The 22,123-nt window shown below is 39.3% G+C and overlaps 1 protein-coding gene across 4 annotated transcripts in view; it reads left to right on the top strand.

The window, feature by feature from the left end:
- The first annotated feature begins 5,640 nt into the window (after window positions 1–5,640).
- NSUN6 (NOP2/Sun RNA methyltransferase 6) overlaps window positions 5,641–22,123 on the top strand; it is a 112,512-nt gene continuing 96,029 nt past the window's right edge. For 2 of the 4 annotated variants that reach the window (XM_050804660.1, XM_050804663.1), the window contains exons 1-3: window positions 5,641–7,867; window positions 10,367–10,522; window positions 13,347–13,426. In XM_050804660.1, coding sequence (XP_050660617.1) covers window positions 7,793–7,867; window positions 10,367–10,522; window positions 13,347–13,426 — 311 coding nt within the window. In that variant the 5' untranslated portion in view covers window positions 5,641–7,792. Of the gene's footprint in view, window positions 7,868–9,388; window positions 9,616–10,366; window positions 10,523–13,346; window positions 13,427–22,123 lie in introns of all 4 variants that reach the window. The other 2 variants (XM_050804662.1, XM_050804661.1) reach the window with 2 other exon arrangements.

Raw genomic sequence — 22,123 nt, 5'->3', positions numbered from 1 at the left:
ACGTATTCATTAATTCGCTTATTCATTTATGTACTCATTGATTGACTGATGGATTGCAGACGAGGTAGGGCTGTGTTGCCCAGGGGGTTTCAATCTCCTGGGCTCAAGCAATCTTCCTGCCTCGACTTCCCAAAGTGGTGGGATTACAGGCGTTGAGCCACCGCGCCCGGCCCCTGTCGTGATTCTTAATTCTGAAAAGAATTGATTGGGAGACGAGCCATGGAAGGCCTGTAGCCACAGAGTTCAGTTATGTGATTAATAATAACACATAATAACACACAGTGCCCCTCCCCATTTTGCCAAGCATTAAGTATGTTCGTGGATCCCAGATCGAAATCCACGCATAAGCCAATTCGCTATATAATTGTTTTCAATTCCACTTTCCATGGTTAGGTTCTAGCATTGAAAAGAAAAGCTTCACAGCCTGGAATGAAACGAAACTGAATGTCCTTGAAACCATTTGACGGAGGAGCAACCTTAAGAGACTATGACTTCAGTCAGATAGTTGGATTTTAACCTTGGCAACGTGGCCTTTTAACATGCCAAACTGTTGAGTTAACTTGTACAAGGAGAATGTATGACTTAAGTCCTCCCAGTGCTATAGTTTAAAGACTCTTTAAGACTTAGATGCAGGATAATATGCTCCAACGTTACGACAATGAAGGCAAGTTTCATCCTCCTATGTAGAGGAAAAATAATGTACTGAGCCTATGCAAACGTAACTGTCATGACTATCAGTTGAACCGTAAATGTGAATAATTTTGTGTTTGTGTAAGTAATGGCTTAAAAGGACATTTTTAGTCCTAGCTTCATTATCACAAAACAAACTAGATTCTTTAACAGATTCTTCAGCTTCTTGTTAGACATGGATGTAAACCACATTCTGCTTTTTTTTTTTTTTTTTTTTTTTTTTTTCTGGCTTTCGGATTTCTAAGAAACCATTTCTGAAAAGCAAGCATTTTGGTATGCAAATGCAGACATTTGGCCGGGCGCCACGCTTGTAATCCCAGCACTTTGCAAGGCCAAGGCGGATGGATCACGAGGTCAAGAGATGGAGACCATCCTGGCCAGCATGGTGAAACTCTGTCTCTACTAAAAATACAAAAATTAGCCGGGTGTGGTGGCGCGTGCCTGTAATCCCAGCTACTCGGGAGGCTGAGGCAGGAAAATTGCTTGAACCCTGGAGGGAGAGGTTGCAGTGAGCCGAGATCACACCACTGCACTCCAGCCTGGTGACAGAGCAAGACTCCGTCTAAAAAAAAATACAAAAAAGAAAGAAAATTCAGAGATTTGAAGCAAAAAATCTATAGATTGCTTAAACATTTTTATGATATTTTAGAGACAGAATTATCCTTCTACTTTTAACTAAGTGGAATGAATGTATTTATTTGAACATGGCTCTTGATATTTTTATTGGTTTTGCTTCTTTGAAATTTCAGAAAACTTTAGTGTTGAAGTTTTCAATTTGTTAAAATTTACTTTTAACTTACTTTTAACACCTTTCTTATGAACAATTTACCTGACAATAGGACTGTTCTAATATTTTAAAAATATTTTTTCATATTTAAAAGTTTTATTTGCTGATTTGGAAATCTAAAATTTTTAGAAACTGAAGGGAAAGAAAACTAGCCACAATTATCGAAAGTAATATGATTGATTAACAGAATATAGTCGTGTATTATCTAAACAGAAATCATACTGATGTACCTGTTGATCTATTAGAAAAAATACTTTTTTTTTTTTTTTTTTTTGAGACGGAGTCTCGCTCTGTCGCCCAGGCTGGAGTGCAGTGGCCACATCTCAGCTCACCGCAAGCTCCGCCTTCCGGGTTCACGCCATTCTCCTGCCTCAGCCTCCCGAGTAGCTGGGACTACAGGCGCCCGCCATCTCGCCCGGCTAGTTTTTTGTATTTTGTTTTTTAGTAGAGACGGGGTTTCACTGGGTTAGCCAGGATGGTCTCGATCTCCTGACCTCGTGATCCGCCCCTCTCGGCCTCCCAAAGTGCTGGGATTACAGGCTTGAGCCACCGCGCCCGGCCAGAAAAAATACTTTCAATTACATTTTGTAGGACAGGCGCGGTGGCTTATGCCTGTGATGCTAGCACTTTGGGAAGGCCAAGGCAGGTGGACTGCTTGAGTCCAGGAATTTTAGATCAACCTGGACAACATGGGGAAATCCTGTCTCTACAAACAATACAAAAATTAGCTGGATGTGGTGGTACACATGTGTAGTCCCAACTAATGGGGTGGCTGAAGCAAGAGGCTCATTTGAGCCAAGGAGGTCAAGATTGCAGTGGGCTAAGATCGTGCCTCTGGACTCCAGCCTGGGTGACAGAGTGAGACCTTGTCTGAACACCCCCCCCCAAAAAAAAGGGATTATAACTAATTAAGTGTTCATTGGAAATAACTTCCTTTAATTAAATTGGAATTCCAGTAAAATCTCTGTCCAGTTTAACAAAATATTTTAAAGAGTTCAAGGAAGAAAAATGTCAAACAACTCGGGAATTTAAAAAATAAAACTATAGTATGTTTTTAAAAGGAACTATTATAAACTAACTTCAGATAATACTTGGAAGAGCTAGCTGTAGCTGTAATTGAATTCAATTTATTACTCATACAACTCTGATCAATTTGTCCATTACTTTTTTTAAATGGAATCTCACTCTGTACCCTAACCTGGAGTGCGGTGGCGTGATCTCAGCTCACTACAACCTCTGCCTGCCAGGTTCAAGTGACTCTCCTGCCTTAGTCTCCTGAGTAGCTGGGATTACAGGCACGCACCACCATGCCCGGTTAAGTTTTGTATTTTTAGTAGAGACGAGGTTTCACCATGTTGGTCAGGCTCGAACTCCTGACCTCATGATCCACCTGCCTCAGCCTCCCAAAGTGCTGGCACCATTTTTTAGCTTTTCTCAACCTTTAAGGTAATGCCCATTGTGATTTTAGTTCAGTTGATCAGTCTCCAGACTAGGTGTGACTGATACATTTCCCATCAGAAAATTCTCCCTGCCATATGGTCGGAAATCAATATGATCTCCTTCCGTAAATATCTATTGAGAGACCAACAATTTTTTGATGTTGTAAGTAATATAAAAGAAATTCACGTCTCACTCCTGTCATTTTGAAAAGTATGTTGATAAGTTTCTGATAAAGTTGCTTTATGTTTACAAAGAGAAGCCATAATATCCTGAGTTTCAAAACATCTACTAGATCAAAATAGCCATAGGTCTGTGACTTTGGTCATAATTCAATCAATAAGAATTGACATCTCTTCTGTAGTTTAGGGCTCAATGTGACCAGCCTTCCTACATTTGATAAATGCTCTTTCCAACAGGTACTTCAAAGCTTCCATCATCAACACATGTAGTCCTTTAAGGGCTTGGCTGCTCAGTGGCAGTCATGGTGGCTTATAAATTACCCATTTATAGTAGGTTTTTGGCTTTTGAAGCTGAGTCAATTTCTTGAAGTTTCTGGTCCTCTCTTCTCTGGAAACAGCTTTGCCCCTCTTTACTACAGTCCCATTCCTTCGGGTGGAGCCTCTTACATTTCCTAAACACCTGAAATCTTCACTCCTCCCTTAGATAAAAAACTCTCTTGACATGTCAGAATTTGGGTCACTTTAGTTCTTTCCTCACAAATGACTTCACTGTCCTATAGCCATTCCTTCAGTACATGTATGATAACACTTGTATGATGATACTATCTAACATTTACAGAGGACTTTGTTCTAGCACCGTTTAAAGCACTCTACCTAATTTGTTTGGTTTATAGTAAAATTATGAAGCAGGAGCTATTATTTGTATTTCACAGATGAAGAAATTGAAGTGCAAAGAACTTTAATACTTTGCCTGAGGTTGCAAGAACTGGAATCTGCACCCTAGTAGCTTAACACCAGAGGTCAAATTCTTAAACATTGCAAAGATATAGACTGCCCAAGAACCTTGCTAAACTTCAGTCATACATTAATACCATTTTCTTTGCAAGAATCTATGTTGTTTGTTCCTTACTTAAGTGGGAAGGATATGTGCAAGATAAGGTAGCCAGGGATTTAAGTCTGGCAACAGTTGGACTGCTGGGTTTTCAGAGAAGTGTTCCCCAAAGCAAATTATGGTGCTAATTTCCAGTGTTCCATAAGCACAGCAAGAAAAATGGGAAGTTCTCGGTAAGGTATATAGTATTATTTCTAGAAATAAAGATGAACCAATCCAAGATTGGTTTTTTGTTTGTTTAATCCTGGCAGTATTCTGAACTAAATCATATTTATTCTTCCCTTTACCTTCCATTTTTTCTTTTTTTTTTTTTTTTTTTTGAGACAGTCTCGCCCAGGCTGGAGTGCAGTGCCGCAATCTTAGCTCACTGCAACCTCTGCCTCCCAGGTTCAAGCAGTTCTCCTGCCTCAGCCTCCCGAGTAGCTGGAACTACAGGCACGCGCCACCATGCCCGGCTAATTTTTGTATTTTTAGTAGAGATGGGGTTTTACATATTGATCAGGCTGGTCTTGAACTTCTGACCTTGTGATCCACCCGCCTCAGCCTCACAAAGTGTTGGGATTACAGGCGTGAGCCACTGCACCAGGCCACTTTCCAGATATTATAGGCCCTAATTTAATGTGTCTCAAATGCCAAATAAATTTGAGAAGCTTAGACTGGAGCTGCCGTACTGATACAGATTTGGATTTATGGGTGAATGGGTGACTATAGGTGTCATGTTATTTTCATAGAACCACGCAGGGTTGAAATTAGGAAGGAAAGAAGTTTCCTTGAATGGAGATAGCCAGAGTCAGAATTAAGACCTTTCTTCCAGGATCAATCTGAAATAACATTTTGACAAGTAAAAAGAGGCATGCCTGTCATAGAAGAAATAAAAAGGCAACCTGGAAGAATAGAAAAAGGGAGGTCTACATAGAAATTAGTTACTGTCTACCTGGGCGTGGTGGAGGGCACCTGTGATACCAGCTACTCAGGAGGCTGATGCAGGAGAATCGCTTGAACCCAGGAAGCGGAGGTGCAGTGAGCCAAGATCATGCCATTGCATTCCAGCCTGGGTGACTTGAGGGAAGTGATCACCTAAATCAGTGTTTTATCAACCTTTTAAAATTATCATCCTCCTAAAGAGCCTTTCTAGACATTTTTTTCCCATTAATTCTCCCATACCCCCACCACGAAATTAAATGCTCAGGAATGATTGTTTTGGTAAGGTTAAGCTTTGGAGTTCCACAAACTAAAAATTAAGAGTGAGATTATATCAAAGATTGTTTCAGTCCCCACTGAGTTCCCCACACCCTAGGGAGCCATATCACCCATATTAAGAACTTGTAGCCTAAATAAATCTTATATGGGTGTATTATTCATGGAGTTGTTTTCCACTGCTTACATAGCACATATCAACTATGCCAACCTCTGATTTGTAATATGCTTTTCTTGGATCCAGCCTTAGGATACCAAGAGATATCTTCATCAACATTAACTGTCATTACAATAACATCTAGTCAAGAATACTCTAAATGGCCGGGTGTGGTGGCTTATGCCTGTAATCTCGGCACTTTGGGAGGCCGAAATGGGTGGATCACTTTGAGCTCAGGAGTTCGAGATCAGCCTGAGCAACATGGTGAAACCTCATCTCTACTAAAAATACAAAAATTAGCCAGGCATGGTGGTGGGTACCTATAATCCTATTGGGGAGGCTGAGGCAGGAGAATCACTTGAATCTGGGAGGCGGAGGTTGCAGTGAGCTGAGATAGCACCACTGCACTCCAGCCTGGGTGAAAGAATGAGACTCCATCTCAAACAAACAAAAAAGTCTAAATGTCCTCAATACTGTCCGTGTGTGGCACTAGTGAAGTAATTTCTGGCCATTAGTGGTGCTATGTTCACCATGAAATTAAGGCTACAGAAATTCCTTTGGAAATGTCTGATTTAGACATTTATCACTTTCAGATGTTTTAGCCATGAAAGAATCTCATGGATTTATTGCAGAAATATGCGATGGTCAAAGACAAGGTATTGGCTCTAGAAGCCAAATTACTAGTCTTTTTTCTGGCTTTTTATTTGTGAGACCATGGAGAGTCGTTTCAACCCTGGGAACCTTGATTTACTCTTTAAAAACAGAGAAAACAGGCTGGGCGCGGTGGCTCACGCCTGTAATCCCATGGGAGGCTAGGCACTCAGATCACTTGAAGTCAGGAGTTTGAGACCAGCCTGGTCAGCATGGTGAAACCCTGTCTTTACTAAAAATACAAAAATTAGCTGGGCCTGGTGGCACATGCCTGTAATTTTAGCTACTCTGGAGGCCGAGGCAGGAGAATCTCTTGAACCAGGAGGTGGAGGTTGCAGTGAGTCAAGATCCCACCATTCCACTCCAGCCTGGGCGACAGAGACTCTGTCTCAAAAAAAAAAAAAACAAAAAAAAAAAAAAAAAAAGAAAATGATAAACACCTTGCAGGTTGTTGCATGGTATAATGGTCATACATTATTTTCTACTCTTTCTGGTAAAGAGTTGGTGTGTCATAGAAAGTACCTGTTCTGTGTGTGTGTGTCTGTGTGTATAATTCGGTGTGAAAAAGAGAAACAATAAGAAAACCCCTTTCCTATAGTTATGTGTAAATTAGCATGGTGTGCTGCAAAAAACATGTGTCAAGGTGATAGGAGAATTATTTTGACTTTCCTGTACAATTATAAAATGATTCAGTGAGTTTGGTTAGGTATCCTCGTTCTCTGAATCTATATCCCTGTCTGCTTATGACCAAAAAAAAAAAAAAAAGAAAAAGAAAAAAAAATCATGGCAAGGGTCTCTCAAGCTGTAAAGAATATGTCAACTATGATACAAGTAGCAGTTAGCCTTATAACTAACTGTAAACACTATCTGTGGGTTTTAAGTTTTACCTGAGCATTGGCTATTAACACACCATTAACCCAACTTTCAAAAATATGAACTCTATAAACTTCACAACTGAAGTCAGATCTGTATGCCTGAGAAAGGTAAAATCATTTCATGAAATCAAACGGTGGTGATGCGCCCAAATTCTGGCCTCATCCTTTAATTGGAGGACATCCGGCAGGACATCAACTGGGCCCTGCCTTTTTTCAGGCAGCAACATCTTCCACTCAACCCACACCATTTGACAGTTCCCCATTGCCCCTGGCACCCAGCCCTCCGGTACCAGGAACTAAATATCCTTGTCCATTCCGCCAGCGGCCACTGCCTGCTTAACCCGAGGCAGGTGAAAGCGCCTCACGCAGAGTTTGGAACCTCCGGGGGCGTGGCGTGGCGTGGCGTGGCGTGGCGTGACGTAGCGTAGCGTTGGGGAAACTTGGGCCTGCGGATTGGGGGACCGGAAAGGGAGGGGTGGGCCGCAGGCGCTGGACGTGACGTAAGCCGGAAGCGACTTTCCGCCGAGAAATAGGGGCGCGTGTTTGGAAATCGGTAGAAAAGATAAAGCGAGCGAGCTGCTGTCAGCCTGGCTTACTGGTCTGCTTCCGTTTCACCACAGATTCAGTTATTAAGCATTTTTTTCTTTTTTTGGTTCTTTGCAATGTGAGCGGCATTGGCTCAGTGATTTCCGTGAGCATCTCCACGAGAAAACATTGCCTCGATGAGGTGCGGTGGAAGCCAGGCAGCCGCTTCTAATCGGCTAGGCTTGAGAAAGCGTGTACCTCTGCCTTTCCGAAATTAACTCAGCGTGATCGGCAGGATTTTCCGGAGCATCTGGTGTCAAGACACTCGTCACTATTAATTCGGAAAGAAAACACCGTTTTCCAGCATTTCTCTTGGTGGAGAACTAAACAACAGGAAAAATGTCTATTTTCCCTAAGATATCTTTGAGACCCGAGGTTGAAAACTATCTTAAGGAGGGCTTTGTGAATAAGGAGGTAGGTCAGGTAAAGATGTTAGATGATGTTTTGCAAAAACTCAAATATTCACACACTCTAGAGAAATAGAAAAAAGTGTAAAGGGAAATCTTGACAGCCATCGTTTCTTACTACTTGTCTATCAAGTGTAAAAATACCAATATGTTTCTACAGGTATTAAAGCTTACTGAGATTCAAAGTGAATAAGGTATATGTTTTAACATTTAGGAGTGGAAAAGAAGGGAAAAAAATGCATGTGCCTGTCAAGCATGACACAAAGGGTTACAAGGATGAACAAGAAAAAGTCCTTGTCTTCAAGAACTCAAGTCGAATTTTAAAAGAGCGCTCGCTCTGGCACTCAGGTGAAAAGGATTCTGTAATTTTTTGAGTGCCTCTTAAATGCCAACAGTTGTGCTAGGTTATTTGCATCTTTACTCTTCACAATCTTTTTTTTTTTTTTTCGTAGAGGTTTGTTCCTATTTTAATAGATAAGAAAACTGTTAAAGGAATTGTGTAACTGACCCAAGTTGACACGGCTATCAAGTAACTATTGAAATCTGGAGGGAAAGGGTTCAGGTGTAATGAACAAAGGTACAGCTTTTGAATCTCAGGCACTTGATTTGCCTTCTAGTGCCTTGTAAATTACTTTACGTGGCTTAACCTCGATTTTTCTCTTCTGTGAAAAATTGAGAATGATTAAAAATATCTTACCAGGTTGTTTTAGGATCTTAAACGTAAGTAAATACAAGTAGCATTGTGTTGGCATGTAAGTCCTCAAAAAATGTTAATGTTGTTTGCTGAAGTCCCCAGTAATGTTGCTTGTCTTTGATTGCAAAGCCTGCTGTCTATTCCACTTTACCATGCTGCCTCTGAACAACTTTGTTTTTTCCAAATCTTTAATTTTTTAGTCAAATTAAAAGTATTTTACCAGGTTGTTTTAGGATATTAAACGTAAATGAAAACAACTAGCATTGTTTTGGCATGTAAGTCTTCAAAAAATGTTAATTTTGTTTGCTATTGGCAGTGCCTGCCACAGAAGTCCTCAGTAAATGTTGATTGTCTCCGATTGTAAAGCCTGTCCTCTCTTCCACTTTACCACGTTGCCGCCAAGCAAATTTTTTTTGAAATCCTTAGTTTTTTTAGTCAGGTTAACACCACTTAAATGTTGCTCATTTTTGAATATGTTATTGAAGCCATGCCTTTTAGATTTGATTTCTGTGTTTCATTTCCAAAGATTATGTTGAGAAACTAGACTGTATGGAAAGATAAAATATATTCTGTTGATTTCAAGGGACTTAAAATATAAGGCACATATTAAGAGAAGTAGGGGCATTCTACAGTTTTTTTCAGCTGATTTTAAAATGGAGAACATTGTTTTATAAAGAATATCCAAACATCTTTCTTTTGACACTCCTTCTGCCTCAGAGCCTCATCAATGGTATGGTTTTACAAAATGGAAAGCTATGCCTTTGTGAAAAGTATTGAAGGGAAAGAATATTAAGTTTTATGCCTTTTTTTTTTTTTTTTTTTTTTTTGAAACAGGGTCTCGCTCTGTTGCCCAGGCTGGAGTGCAGTGACGTGATTACAGCTCACTGCTGCTTCGACCTCTGGGACTCAAGTGATCCTGTCACCTCAGCCTCCCGAGTAGCTGGGACCTCAGACAGGGGCCACCACTCTGGCTAATAATATTTGTATTGTTTGTAGAGATGGGGTTTCACCATGTTGCCCAGGCTGAAAGTTCAGCTTTGATAAGACTAAACCTTGAGAAAGTATGAATACTTTTAAGGCTAGTGGATGAGTAGGCTAACAAGTGGTTTGTGAAGATTCTGTAAAGCAGGGTTTAGTCAAATAGGGAAAAAAAAATATGTTATTTGAAAAGGTTCGGTTAATTACAAGGGAATATTGTTGTTTAAGTCTTTATACCGTCATATCTGACAGGTGTCTTTGCTACTCATCTTTTTTGGACAATATATATTTGTTACATTTAATAATACCGTATTAAAAAGCTGATGTCCTAAGGGAATCTTTGTATGACAGTGACTATATCAATGTTACTTACTCTTTAAATATTGGTGTTTTAAAAGGATACCACCCAGTTTGCTGTTGGAGATGATGTTAGCTAATTAGCAACATCTAGCTAACTTGGATATAATGTTAGCTCTACAGAGATACTGTAATGGTAATGCATTATAAATAGACTGAATTTTTGAATTTATGTGAGTAAATGTAGCAGATATTAATATTTGGAAAATGTGCATAATGCTTTGAAGTTTAGGCAATGTTTTTCTAAGCCCTTTATTTCAGGCATTTTCTTAGATGTTTATTACCACGTTTAAGCCCAAGAACCCTGTGAAGTATTACTATTTCCTTAGTGCTGTTAACATATAAACAATACAGCAAAATAGAATGGAGCTGAACAATTGCTAAGCGATGTTTCATTAGATGGAATTAATATATAAGCATATTCTGCTGACTGTTTTTAATTCTCAGGAAATTTAAACATTAACTTCTTCTTTTTAGATTGTGACGGCTTTAGGTAAACAAGAAGCAGAAAGGAAGTTTGAAACTTTGTTAAAGCACCTGTCACATCCTCCGTCATTCACAACTGTCAGAGTGAATACACATTTAGCCTCAGTACAACATGTGAAAAATCTGTTACTTGATGAACTTCAGAAGGTTTGTGGAAATTTTCTGTCATTTGTACATAATTACATTTTTGCAGTCTGCCATGTTCTCCATTAAAATCCTATGAATGATAGAATACACTTCCAATTTTATAGATAAGGAGATTAAGGATCATGAATGGTAAATTCTTCAAAATTATCCTAGGTGGTAATGCTAGAACTTGAACCTAGTACTTCTGATTCTAAATTTATTCATTTTTGGTGACTAAATAGCTCTTAAACCCCTTTGGGCTGCATTAAACTGGGCCTCAGTAGCTTCATCATTAAAATACATGTGAAGAAGTCCAGTCTAACCTTAAAAACCTGTGGCTTTGTGATAAGTAGCATATAATGACCAGGAAGACAGATGGTATAGCTGAGATAAGCCCAGAGATAAGGAGGTACATAATAAGTACCTGTGAGATTATATTGTTAATTGACATAAAAAATAGATGTTCGACCAGGTGTGGTAGCTCACGCCTAGCACTTTGGGAGGCTGAAGTGGGTGGACTTCAGGCCAGGACTTTGGGACCAGCTTGGCCAGCATGGTGAAACCCTGTCTCTACTAAAAATACAAAAAAATTAGTCGGGCATGATGGCACATGCCTATGATCCCAGCTACTCAGGAGGCTGAGGCATGAGAATCCCTTGAACCCAGGAGGTGGAGGTTGCAGTGAGCCAAAATTGCGTGACTGCACTCCACCCTGGGTGATGGAATGAGACTCTGTCTCAAAGAAAAAAAAAAAAAAAAAGATGCTGAGCGCCTTATGTTTCATAAAACCAGGAAATTACAACAAGATAATTAATCTGAATCTATTTTCAATGTAAAACAGCATGAGACTTTTTTTCATCCAAACAATAAAATAGTTTTGGCAAAATATTCCTCTTACAGATGAAAACAGTATTATAAAATGGCATTTATGACTTCTAAGAAGAAAAGTATTTGAGTTATCTTGTTTGTATTTTTTTGAGTTACCTTGTGTATACTTTTTTGCTTTTGAAAGCTTTGCCTTATGTGTTTCTTACACTGTACACTGAAATTTACCTCGGAGGAAATGTAGGATGTGGAAAAATAGATGCTGAGAGGTACCACATAAATTGCATATTGTAGTTATTCAGTGACTTGTAACATGTAACTGGTGGGCGTCAGCAGACTCATTTCTGCCTTATTTGTATCTGAACTAAAAGCAAGAGGCAACCATCATTAAAGGGTTTCCATTTGTAAATCACAAGCTGTGTTTAGTTATTTGGGAAACTTCAGAAAATTATCACTGAGTCACTTATCCCCTTTTAAAAAATCTCTCTATTACATTTATGGACTCTTTGTCATACTCTCCTTAAGAACAATTCTATAAGTACCAAGTTGTAAATAGACGACCATGTCATGAGAAGAACCAGCTATGGCATCTCAGTGTATGACACCAAACCTTAGTATAATAATTAAATAACACTTTAAAAAAAGTAATCTGATTTTTATTAATAGTGATAATCTTATTGAGAGTAATCACAGGCATAAAACATAAGTAGTTGCCCTAAGCAACTAAAATCATTACTTTTCCATAGTCATGCGTATGTTTTCAGCTAACAAAAAGGAAACTGTTCTGAGGCCCGCTGGAAGTATCCATAACTCAGATCCAGATTTTTTTTTTTTTCTGAGAAGGAGTCTCACTCTGTTGCCCAGGCTATAGTGTGGTGGCGCGATCTTGGCTCACTGCAACCTCTCCTTCCTGTGTTCAAGCGATTCTCCTGCGTCAGCCTTCCAAGTAGCTGGGACTACAGACGCCCACCACATTTTCGTATTTTTAGTAGAGGTGAGGTTTCACCATATTGGCCAGGCTGGTCTCGAACTCCTGACCCGTGATCTGCCCACCTCGGCCTCCCAAAGTGCTGGGATTACAGGTGTGAGCCACTGCACCCGGCCTTATTATTTTTTTTCGTAACAGATGATTTCCAGAACCTGGATATTTTAGTATTCTAGTCTGGATATACAAGATCCCATGGGCTAGGATCAGTCACTCTGGGCTTTGGGCCCCTTTCCTTGAAGGTTAACATTGTACAGGGAAACATGGGTCAAAGTCACTAGACAGGAAACTAATGGTAAAGCAGTACCCAATTCTAGCAAGAAAGAGTACTTGGAGGAGGCTTTAGGCTGTAGATTTTCTTTCTCCTTTCATGTTGAAAAGTTCACGTGTCCTAAAGTAATGTTTGTTGATTTCTGTGGTATAAATACTCACCAGGTTCCTTGGTAGTTACACGCATGACCATGGAATTGGAAAGAGATGCATGCAGTGACTCTCCTGAGCTGGTGTGAGCTGGCTCCCATACCTGTACCTGCTTTCAGTGTGACAGTCTTCTGGTTCCCTTATGATAGAGAATACTGAAAATCCCGAACCTCTACCATAAACATTTCTTTTCCTCACCAAAACTGACGTGGATGCCAGTGTTAATTGTGTATATTAGGTAGTATTTATTAATAGTAATCTCAGTCTTTAACATCCTATTCAGAAATTTTTCTTAAAGGAATACTACATGTAATTCTATATTAAATAAAAGTTTTTAAAATAAATCACTTAAGGTAACCATGGTTTGTGTTTATAATGCCAAATAGTAAGCAAAATTGAGTCTTATAAAGAAGTCAGGATACTTCAGAATTAAAATAGAGAAAACACTGTTGTTTTGAGGTCTTTTGGATTTTTACAGTATCCCGTGGAATAAAGTGAAAGTGCCCCAGAGCTACTAGGGCTTCATGCTGTGGTAGATGATGATACTGAAAAGTTCCATAAGTTGAAATGTATCAGATGTATGAATTGCTTTATAATCATGTTTATTTTTAACAGCAGTTTAACGGATTAAGTGTTCCTATTCTTCAACATCCAGACCTTCAGGATGTCTTACTTATTCCTGTTATTGGACCCAGGTTTGTAAGAACTTCATTTCCAAATTATATTCTTCTCAATAAAAGTTTGTCACAGGGAGCTTTTTAACTTTTCGGTGATAAGACTAAGTTTCCCCATTGTTAGCAACTTTCTATAGATAACAGGAATTCAAAAATTTAGAAATGCAGACTTTAGACTCTGTCATGGAAAATAATACAAAAGAAGACTAGGAATGGGCCCAAAGACCTTGATAATAATGTATTTTAGGTCCATTCAGTGCAGTGATGTTTTTCCCCCCCTCTTTCTGCGAAGTTTTATTTCATTTGTTTACTTGTATTTTCATATGAATTTTCAGTGCTAAATTAAAACCTTTTTTTTGAGCTGCAGCAAAAATATAGAGTAACCTATTTTCTACTTTCATAGTTGATATGTTTGTAAAATTTTATTTTTTGAGACAGTGTCTTGCTCTGTTACCCAGGCTGGAGTGCAGGGGCACAATGATTGCAGGCTTGAACTTGTGGGCTCAGGCAATTATACCACCTCAGCTTCTGAGTAACTGGGACTACAGGTGTGCACCACTGCACCTGGCTAATTTATTTTTTATTTTGTAGAAACAGTCTCACTATGTGGCTGGTATTGAACTCCTAGCCTTAAACAATGCTCCCACCTCAGCCTGCCAAAGTATTAGGATTACCAATGTGAGCCATTTCGCCCAGCCTGTAAAATTTTATTCATAATTCAACAATTATGTGTAATGCCATTTATGTTCTGCTCTTTTATGTATTTGGAAAGCATATGTTTGAAAATTGGAAAATAGGTTTTTGGGCTGGATCCAGTGGCTTACTTACACCTGTTATCCCAGCATTTTGGGAGGCTGAGGTAGGAGGATCCCTTGACCCCAGGGTTGGAGACCAGTCTGGGCAACATGGCAAAACTCCATCTCTACTTTAAGAAATTACAAAACTTAGCTACAGGTGGTGTGCACCTGTAGTCATAGGTATTCAGGAGGCTGAAGTGGGAGGATTGTTTGAGCCTGGGAGGTGGAGGCTACAGTGAGTCATGATTGTGCCACTGCAATCCAGCCTGGGAGACAGAGCGGGACTTTGTCTCAAAAAAAAAAAAAAAAAAAAAAAGGAAAAATAAGTTTTCATAGTATAATGATTATAATGGAATTTTATTCCTATGGAGCGTTTTAAAGTTCCTAATTATGGTCTAAAATCTTTTTAAACTTCTAAGAGTTATGATAAATATAGAAATGCTTTTGTTAAAACTTTAATTGAGTGGACAGCAATAGAGCAGTGGTTTAATAAACTATGATTTGTCCATGCAATGGGATAGTATATGGCCTTTAATATGGGAGAATTATACATACCAATCAGAGAAGATGTTTATGATCAGTTGTTAAATATCAAAAACAAATTGCCATACTTGGGATAATTACTTTTTTTGCAATTAAAAAAAGTATACAACTATGCCTTTATGTATATTTATATACAGGTAAAAAAAAGTCTGGCACCTGTAACATACCCAGCTTTTAATAGTGGTTGACTCTGAGGAAGTTAGATTGAGAGAGAGGGGAAAAATAAAAGGAAATTTTTATGTGTAATATTTTCATTTTATTTTTTACTGTAAGAATGTATTTTTGCAATTAAAGTTGATTTGTATAGGCTTCTCATTCTATTTAGTTTAATTTTTAAAGTTTTTCATCTTCTATTCAGTTTTTTAAAGGTGAAATTTACATACAGTGAAACAAAGAGATCTTAAATGTATAGTTTGTTGAGTTTTGACAACTATATACAACTGTGCAGCCAAGACACACCCCAGTCAAGACAGAGCATTTCCATTATCCCAGAAACATCTCTTGTACTCGGCTACCCTACCAGGAAATTGCTCTTCTTATTTCTGTCATCTCGTAGTTTTGGACCAGTTAGTTGCTAGTATAATAGACCATAATCACAGATCTTTGGAGGTTACTACACTCCTTATGAGGATGCAAAATTGTACTTATTTAGGTTCAAACTTTGGACATTTCTTACTCTGTAAAACACCTCTTCTTTATTCTTTAGTTTTGTTTAGTTTCTTAAAGATAGAGTTCAATTAGGTTTTTCTTTATAGAAGCAAGTAAAAATTAGAGTTGTACATAAATATAAAAGTAATCATCTGTTACATCTCCTGTCCCATCTCCCAGTTTTGTTTCTCTGAGCATCAAATTTGATTTTTTCTAGACCGTCTCTATGCTTATATCTGCATACATGAATGCACATGTACAGTCATTTGTACTCATTTTTAGAAAATAGAGAAGATTATAATGTTCTGCAATTTGTTTTTGTGTTTACTTAAAAATATATAATGGATATTGTTCTACGATTATGTAACATTTCATTCTTTTTAATGGCTGCATAAACAGTATATTTTATCATTTAGCTCAGTTTTAATTTTTCTATCCTCCATTGATAGACATTTAGTTTTTTCCTGTTTTTCATTATTACCTGGTAATAATAATAATAAGTGTTGGAGTGAGTATTTGTGGACTTGCATAAGCATGTCTGCATAACAAAGTGGATATGACACAGAATAACCAGTTCAAAGGTCTGTGCTTATTTTAGTTGGAGACATATTACCAGATTACTCTTTACAAAGTTTTACCAGTTAATGTTTCAGCAGTATATGAGAGATTTTGATGCTTGCATTCTTGCCAATACGGGCTATTTTAGGTCTCTAAAATATTTGGATGATTTAACTTTAATTATTTTCAATACTTACTTTTATGTGACCTTAGTCATCCTTTCATTCTGTTCTTTGTAGTGATCTCGGCTACTCATCAGAACATGAGTGAATGTATAAATACAAATGGTGAGCTATTGCAGGGAAGCCTGAAAAAATTATTTAGAATTGTAAATTCACATACCTACCTTTCATTCCTAAAATGAATAAGTCAATTCCTTTTTGTTTGTTTAACTCCTGATTTTTATTAAGTATCTTTTTATTATTTATTTTTCATTTATTTATTTTTTTGAGTCGGAGTTTCACTGTTGTTGCCCAGGCTGGAGTGCAATGGCACGATCTCCCTTTTTGTTTGTTTAACTCCTGATTTTTATTAAGTATCTTTTTATTATTTATTTTTCATTTATTTATTTTTTTGAGTCGGAGTTTCACTGTTGTTGCCCAGGCTGGAGTGCAATGGCACGATCTCAGCTCACCACAACCTTCGCCTCCCGGATTCAAGCGATTCTCCTGCCTCAGCCTCCTTAGTAGCTGGGATTACAGGCATGTGCCACCATGCCAAGCTAATTTTATATTTTTAGTAGAGATGGGGTTTCTCCATGTTGGTCAGGCTGGTCTTGAACTCCTGACCTCAGGTGATCTGCCCGCCTCCGCCTCCCAACGTGCTGGGATTACATGCTTCAGCCATCATGCCTGGCAAGTATCTTTTTTACAAATTTTTTTGTTTTTATGTTTTTGAGATGGAGTCTCAGTCTGTCGCCCAGGCTGGAGTGCAGTGATGTGACCTTGGTTCACTGAAACCTCAGCCTCCCAGGTTCAAGCAGTTCTCCTGCTTCAGCCTCCTGAGTAGCTGTGGCTACAGGCGCGTGCCACCACACCTGGCTTAATTTTTGTATTTTTAGTAGAGACTGTGTTTCATCATATTGGCCAGGCTGGTTTTGAACTTCTGACTTCATGATCTGCCTGCCCCACCCTCCCAAAGTGCTGGGATTACAGGCATGAGCCACCGTGCCCAGCCTATTAAGTCTCTTGAACTTTCCATTATGACAAATGAGGAGGTTCCTGGAGTTAAATTTTCCCAAAAATTCCTACCAGCTAATTTGTATTTACTGTTGTTTCTCTGGTTTTTTTTTTTTTTTTTTGAGATGAGGTCTCACCGTGTTGTCTAGGCTGGTCTGGAACTCCTGAGCTCAAGTGATCCACCCTCCTCAGCCTCTCAAAGTGCTAGGATTACAAGTACCACCCACCATGCCTGGCCAGTTTTTTTTTTGTTGTTTGTTTGTTTGTTTTAACATTGTCAAGCTTTATAACATTGTTATTTCCCAAGTATCATTCACACGAATGCAGTGCTTGCTTTCAGTCCTTATGTCACAGTTTATTTCTCATTTCTTTATTAATGTCTTTGTTGGTGAGTACAGTCACTTAGCAGATCTCCTGCACCCTCTGCCCTTTCCCAGAGTGTGCCTCTTATGTACTGCATTACCTTCTTGGTTGAGAATGTCTGCCTGTTGCCTTTATATTTATACAACAAGTTGGCTGAGTCTGGTTGTTCCAGGCCACCTAGTATTTCCTTTAGCACTTTGTAGACATTGTTTTTATAACCTGTGGTATCAAATGTTACTGTGAAGAGATCTAAGACCCACCAAAAACTTTTCCTCTTTCTAACAGTACCTTGTCTTCTGCTTGGAGATCTGAGGAATTCTTACTTATTGAACTTTAGACATTTGGCCAGTGTAATGCTTGGTTTTGATTATTTCCTCTTAGTTCTTTCTTCTTCTTTTTTTTTGTTTTGAGACAGAGGCTCACTCTGTCGCCCAGGCTGGAGTGCAGTGGCACGATCTTGGCTCACAGCAACCTCTGCCTCCTGGGTTCAAGTGATTCTCCTGCCTCACGCTCCTGAGTAGTTGAGATTACAGGTGCCCGCCACCACACCCAGCTAATTTTTTGTATTTTTGGTAGAGACGGGATTTCCCCATGTTGGACAGGCTGGTCTCAAACTCATGACCTCAGGTGATCCATCCGCCTCAGCTTCCCAAAGTGCCGGGATTACAGGCGTGAGCCACCTCACTGGGCCAACTTTGGCCATTTCTTATTCTTAAACATTTCTTAAACACCTCTGCTTTATTCTTTAGTTTTATTTAGTTTTCCTAAAGATAGTTCAGTTAGGTTTTTCTTTATAGAAGCAAGTGAAAACTAGAGTTGTACATAAATGTAAAAGTAATCATCCATTACATCTCCTGTCCCACCTCCCAATTTTGTTTCTCTGAGCATCAAATTTGATTTTTTCTGGACTGTCTCTGTGCTTACATCTGCATACATGAATGCACATGTACCATCATTTGTACTCATTTTTAGAAAATAGAAAAGATTATAATGTTCTGCAATTTGCTTTTGTGTTCACTTAAAAATATATGACAGATATCATCTCATGATTATATAACACTTTCGTTTTTTAATGGCTACATAAACAGTATATTTTATCATTTAGCTCAGTTTAAATTTTCTATCCTCCATTGATAGACATTTAGTTTTTTCCTGTTTTTCATAATTACCAGAAGTGTTGGAGTGAGTATTTGTGGACTTGCGTAAGCATGTCTGCAGAACAAATATGTTATGAACACAGAATGACCAGATATGACACAGATGTAACACAGATATGACACAGCATAGCCAGTTCGAAGGTCTGTGCTTATTTTAGTTGGAGACATACTACCAGATTACCCTCTACAAAGTTTTACCAGTTTATGTTTCAGCAGTATATGAGAGATTTTGATGCTTTCTTCATGCCAATACTGGCCATTTTAGGTCTCTAAGATATATGGATGATTTAACTTTAAATTATTTTCAATACTTACTTTTACATGACTTTAATCATCCTTTCATTCTGTTCTTTGTAGTGATCTAGGCTACCAGAACATGAGTGAATGTATAAAATACAAATGGTGAGCTATTGCAGGGAAGCTTGAAAAAATCATTTAGGATTATAAATTCACATACCTACCTTTCACTCCTAAAAAGAGGCCAGGCGTGGTGTCTCACGCCTGTAATCCCAGCACTTTGGGAGGCCAAGGTGGGTGGATCACCTGAGGTCAGGAGTTCGAGACCAGCCTGAGAAACATGGTGAAACCCTGTCTATACTAAAAATACAAAAATTAGCTGGGTGTGGTGGCGCATGCCTATAATCCCAGCTACTTGGGAGGCTGAGAAAGGAGACTCGCTTAAACCTAGGAGGTGGAGGTTGTAGTGAGCCGAGATCGCGCATTGCAGTCGAGCTTTGATGACAAGACTGAAACTACATCTCAAAAAAAAAGTCAATTCCTTTTTTTTTTAACTCCTGATTTTTATTAAGTATATATTTTTAAATTATTTTTATTTTTTTGAGATGGACTCTCGGTCTGTCGCCTAGGCTGGAGTGCAGTGATACGAGCTTGGTTCATTGCAGCTTCCGCCTCCCAGGTTCAAACACTTCTCCTGCCTCAGCCTCCCAAGTAGCTGGGACTACAGGCATGTGCTACCACACCCTACTAATTTTTGTATTTTTAGTAGAGATGGGGTTTCACCATATTGGCCAGGCTGGTCTCAAACTCCTGACCTTGTAGTCTGCCTGCCTCTACCTCCCAAAGTGCTGGGATTACAGGCGTGAGCCACTATGCCTGGCCCATTAAGTCTCTTTTGACTTTCCATTTTGAGAAATGAGGAGGTTCCTGGAGTTAAATTTTCCCCAAAATTCCTAACAGCTAGTTTGTATTTACTGCTTTTTGTTTTGTTTTGTTTTGTTTTTGAGATGGGGTCTCTCTGTTGCCCAGGCTGGTCTCGAATTGAGCTCAAGTGTTCCACCCTCCTCGGCCTCCCAAAGTGCTGGAATTACAAGCACAAGCCACCATGCCCAGCCAGTTTGTTTTTTTTTTTTTTTTTTTTTTTTTTTAAACATTGTCAGGGTTTATAACATTGTTATTTCCCAAATATCATTCACATGGATGCAGTGCTTGCTTTCAGTCCTTATGGCACAGTTTCTCATTTCTTTATCTTTATTAATGTCTTTGTTGGTGAGTACAGTCACTTAGCAGATCTCTCGCATCCCCTGCTCTTTCCGGAAGTGTGCCTCTTATGTACTGTGTTACTTTCTTGCTTGAGAATGTCTGCCTGTTGCCTTTATGTTTATACAAGTTGGCTGAGTCTGGTTGTTCCAGGCCACCTAGTGTTTGTTTCCCTTAGCACTTTGTAGACATTGTTTTTATAACCTGTGGTATCAAATGTTACTGTGAAGAAATCTAAGACCCACCAAAAACTTTTCCTCCTTGTAAAAGTACCTTGTCTTGTGCCTGGAGATCTGTGGAATTCTTACTTATTGAACTTTAGACATTTGGCCAGTGTAATGCTTGATTTTGATTATTTCCTCTTAGTTCTTCTCCTTTTTTTTTTGTTTTTTAAAACAAAACCCCCCCCTGGGCACCAAGCCCAATAAAACCCCTGGGCACCAAGTCTCTGATGAGCTTTTTTTTGTTTTAAAAAAAACAACAAAAAAAAACCAGAGTGTCACTCTGTCGCCCGGCTGGAGTGCAGTGGCACAACATCGGCTCACTGCAACCTCCGCATCCTGGGTTCAAGTGATTCTCCTGCCTCAGCCTCCCGAGTAGCTGGGATTACAGGTGCCCGCAACCATACCCAGCTGATTTTTGTATTTTTAGTAGAGACGGAGTTTCACCATGTTGGCCAGGCTGGTCTTTGAACTCCTGAACTCAGGTGATCCACCCACCTCGGCCTCCCAAAGTCCTGGGATTACATGTGTGAGCCACCACACTCAGCCTGTTTCCTCTCAGCTTTTGATGAGCCACAGTGTAGCTTTTCAGTTATAGGTCTTCCCTTATTTCTTTGAATATTTTTCTCTTACATTTTCTGTATTCTCTGTTATGAAGACAGCAGGACTTTGTGTGCTGCGTTTCTAGCACAGATATTCCCTGCATCAGGGATTCCCAAGACAGTGATTGGCTAGGACTCACAGAACCTAGCATACAGACACACTAATGGCTAAGGTTTATTACATGAAAGCATACAAAAGCAAAACCAGCAAGGGAAAAGAAGCATGGGGCAAAGTTTGGAAGAAACCAGACACAGGCTCTCTCAGTGAAGTCCCATAGGACGTGCTTAATTCCTCCAGCACCTAATTGTGACATGTGAAATAGTCGCCTAGCAGAAAAGCTCATCAGAGACTTGGTGCCCAAGGGTTTTATTGGGCTGGTCCCATAGGCACCCTCTGCCTAGCATGTACCAAATCCCAGACTCCCAAAAGGAAAGCAGGTGCTCCAAATAAGCATGCGTTTGTACCTTTCTTGTACAGAGTTTAGGAATTGTGAGCCACTCTCATTGATCATTAGGGAAGGTTTTATGTCACCGCTGGGAACTGTTTCTCATTCCACTTTCTAGCTGCTTAGCTAGCCAAGACCCAGCCTCTCAAGCAAGCCTTTCTAAGAACCGCAGTCTCAAGCCTTGTTACTGTAACTTTTTTTTTTCTGTTAACACATTCTTGAACTCCATTCACTGATCTTTTTCTTTTGCATTCGTTCTTTTTTGTTTGTTTTTCTTTTTGAGACGGATTATTGCTCTGTCTCCCAGGCTAGAGTGCAGTGGCGCAAGCTCACTGCAAGCTCTGCCTCCCAGGTTCAGGCCATTCTTCTGCCTCAGCCTCCCTAGTAGCTGAGACTATGGGTGCCTGCCACCAAACCGGCTAATTTTTTTTGTAATTTTTTTAGTAGAGACGAGGTTTCACCATGTTAGCCAGGCTGGTCTTTGAACTCCTGAATTCAGGTAATCCACCCTCCTGGGCCTCCCAAAGTGCTGGGATTATAGGCGTGAGCCACCGCGCCCAGTCCGTTCCTTCTTAAGCCTGTCTTGGTCACGGGCTCTGTTTAAAAGTGGGTGTCTTGTCAATAGTATAGGAGATAAGTTTTATCTTGTCTATGCTTTGCTTTTCTTATCTCTAAAATGGGGATTCAAAATCCTATCTAGTCATAGGG

Source organism: Macaca thibetana, chromosome 9 (genome assembly GCF_024542745.1).
Source record: "Macaca thibetana thibetana isolate TM-01 chromosome 9, ASM2454274v1, whole genome shotgun sequence".
Classification (NCBI taxonomy): domain Eukaryota; kingdom Metazoa; phylum Chordata; class Mammalia; order Primates; family Cercopithecidae; genus Macaca; species Macaca thibetana.
This window is presented reverse-complemented; position numbering and strand designations above follow the sequence as displayed.